The 2,755-nt window shown below is 36.6% G+C and overlaps 1 protein-coding gene across 1 annotated transcript; it reads right to left on the bottom strand.

The window, feature by feature from the left end:
* Window positions 1-385: 385 nt before the first annotated feature.
* LOC113751859 (protein FAR1-RELATED SEQUENCE 4-like) lies at window positions 386-1,270 on the bottom strand. The gene is made up of 2 exons (XM_027296005.1): window positions 1,180-1,270; window positions 386-1,131 (listed from the first exon to the last, which is right to left on the bottom strand). Exons 1-2 carry the CDS (start codon window positions 1,268-1,270, stop codon window positions 386-388), a joined length of 837 nt encoding a protein of 278 aa, XP_027151806.1.
* Between the last annotated feature and the right edge of the window lie 1,485 nt (window positions 1,271-2,755).

Genomic DNA, 2,755 nt, shown 5'->3' with positions numbered 1-2,755 from the left:
TCCTTTCCACTCAAACTTCTTGCATGAACACTTCATTTGATGAGTTTCCTTGTCCATCTCCACAACCCAAGTCCTCGAGTCCCGATATTTGGCAAGATAAAATAAACATTCGGATCCTGTATCTTCTCTCTTGAAGCAATCATACAGTCCTTGCCTTCCCAAATGCTTTCTAACATTGACAAAAATATTCCTGGGATAAGCGTCAGCTGCATGTTGTTCCAATGCATGCAATTCGGTAGAAAGCATTAGAAATGTATCTTCTGTCTCATGACATGCTTTTGACTCCTTCTCCCTCAAAAAGTCTAAGGCCAATGCATGAATTTTAACAAATTGGTACATTCTCATATTAGGTTTGATATACCTCTTCAAGAAGGCATTCATTTGCTCACACCACGCTGTACTTCTCATTCCAACAAAAAAAACATTCTCTAAGCAATGTCTCGGCCCATAATGATCTCTTTGCATACATCTTCTTAACCCAGCCATTCCCATCTAGTCCACAACTTGCGACAACTGCATGCCATCCTTCCTCGAACTCCTCCATAGGTATTGCTTTCTTCATAAATTTAGCAAACATTGAAGTAAACATGCTATATTTATTTGTTCCAGTGTCCGCATTTCTTTTTAGATGAAAGGTGCATAGGCCGTGTCTTGCATTCGGCAATACATGCTCAATTGCTCGACGCATTGACTTGTCACCGTCTGTGATGACTGAAATTGGTTTCTTACCTCCATTAGCCTTAACGAGGGTGCCTAAAATCCAATCATATGCTTCCGTGGTCTCTTCTGATAGCAATGCTGATCCAAAAATAATAGTGCCAAAGTCGTTTTTCACCCCGGCAAGAACAACCAATGGTTTGTGATACTCATTTGTGTTATATGTTGAGTCAAAAACAAGCACGTCTCCAAATGCTTTGTAATCCATTTGACCCACTGAATCTATCCAGAAAATGTTCTCTAGCCTTCCTTCAATATCCACCTCATACTCAAAATAAAATGTTGGGTCTATTGCTGTTCGACCTATGAAGTAACCAATAGCTCCTTCTGCATCCCCATTAGTTGTTTCCTTTTTCTCCTTTAACTCAACGCGATTGTACAGGTCCTTTAGAACAAACCCTATATTCCTATACCCTCCACATTACATTGCAAAAAATTTCATAATTTGGCATGTTTTCATACCAGCCATTCTCATTGTACTTGCTTGGGCATAATTAGCATCTATGACCTTTCGGTGAGATCTTAGGTATTTGATAGATGATTTTGTTGCCATTTTATGGTTGTACTCCTTCACAAACTCAGTCACCACATATTTATTCAAGCTCTTCTCATACTTAATGCGCAAGCAAGCAGGGTAACGGGCATAGTGTATACATATAACATTAAATTCATTTTAATCAAGGTTTACATTTATAAACTCCTAAATACCCCACACGCAATTTATCGCAAGTATCCGAATCGTAAGCGAGTATAGGGTATTAAGAGTCGACCCCATGAGAAAGATTGAACAATTACCGGTGTTACTAAAACCTCTCTATTATTTAGACTATCAATGTATTATAAGAAATGAAATCTACTGAACTCATGCAAAATAACAAATGAAAGCTCCTTAGGTTATGGTATCCTTAACTACTCATGCAATTGTCATTTTTAGATCATTGAATACTACTATCTAGGCTAGTTATGGTGTAATTTCCTTAAACGTGTGAAACCTACTTTCGTAGTGAATCAACTATACTCATAACTAATCCATACCTATTCTCATGGTTATGAAATTAGTTACAAGTTCATTTTTTCAATGAAATTACATGAAATTAATCACTAAAATCACACAGGTGCACCTCTACTCTGGTGAGTATACTCCCTATGTTTAGCACTTCTTGAACTAGTGTTAAATCTTAATTTTCATTGCAGAAATAACACCTTAGATAATCACAATTAATGGTATCGGATTAATCATGATTTAAAGAGCCAAAGTGCATAACTTGCTCAAATAATAGCAATCAAATAATCAAATAATAAACACTGACAATCATAGAAAGTTCAACCAAACCCAAGGTATAAACTTTAAAGACACATATTGAACACAAAATCTAGAACTTGCATATTAACTATACTTAAGAATCTGATACAAAAGATAAAGAGTTGGAGAAGAGATCACTCATGTCACTTGAGTTTCAACTCCTCCTTTTTCATCTACATTTTCATCCTAATCTAGCCAATATACAAGAATGGATGAACTACACTTACTCTATACTAAACTAACCTAACACTCAGAAAATGCAAGAGCTACATTTTTGCACTCCAAGCTTTCTCCAGTATCTCTCTCTATTCTCCCTTCAATCTTGTAAGTTTTGGCTATATAAAGATGAAAGAAGTCAAGAAAATGAGGCCTACACCACCCTTTTACAGTTGCAAAATAGTTCTCACATGTCTGGTATTGCATGTGATTTGTTGGAGGTGAAAATAAGTTCTTCTCATAAAGAACAGCCTTCTCTGACCACAATCCGACCAAGTTCTGGCCGGATTGCTACAGTGACATTTTGGTGCATTTTTGTTCAATTTTCAGCTCTACTCCCATTTTGCGTCAACTTCAACTGAACTTTTCTTGATAATAAAAGCTGATTTAACTCTTGACCAAAACATAAAACTTGTATCCCTTTGAATTAGCTTTCCAATGCATCAAGAACCACCTCATTTAGATCTGTGTAGGCTGAAAAATGATCGAAATACCCTTGACTGCTCACTGCCCTGTTTC

This window comes from Coffea eugenioides, chromosome 11, assembly GCF_003713205.1.
Source record: "Coffea eugenioides isolate CCC68of chromosome 11, Ceug_1.0, whole genome shotgun sequence".
In the NCBI taxonomy this organism is placed as follows: Eukaryota; Viridiplantae; Streptophyta; class Magnoliopsida; order Gentianales; family Rubiaceae; genus Coffea; species Coffea eugenioides.
Note: the sequence above shows the minus strand (reverse complement) of the source record. Positions and strands in the feature narration are given on the sequence as shown.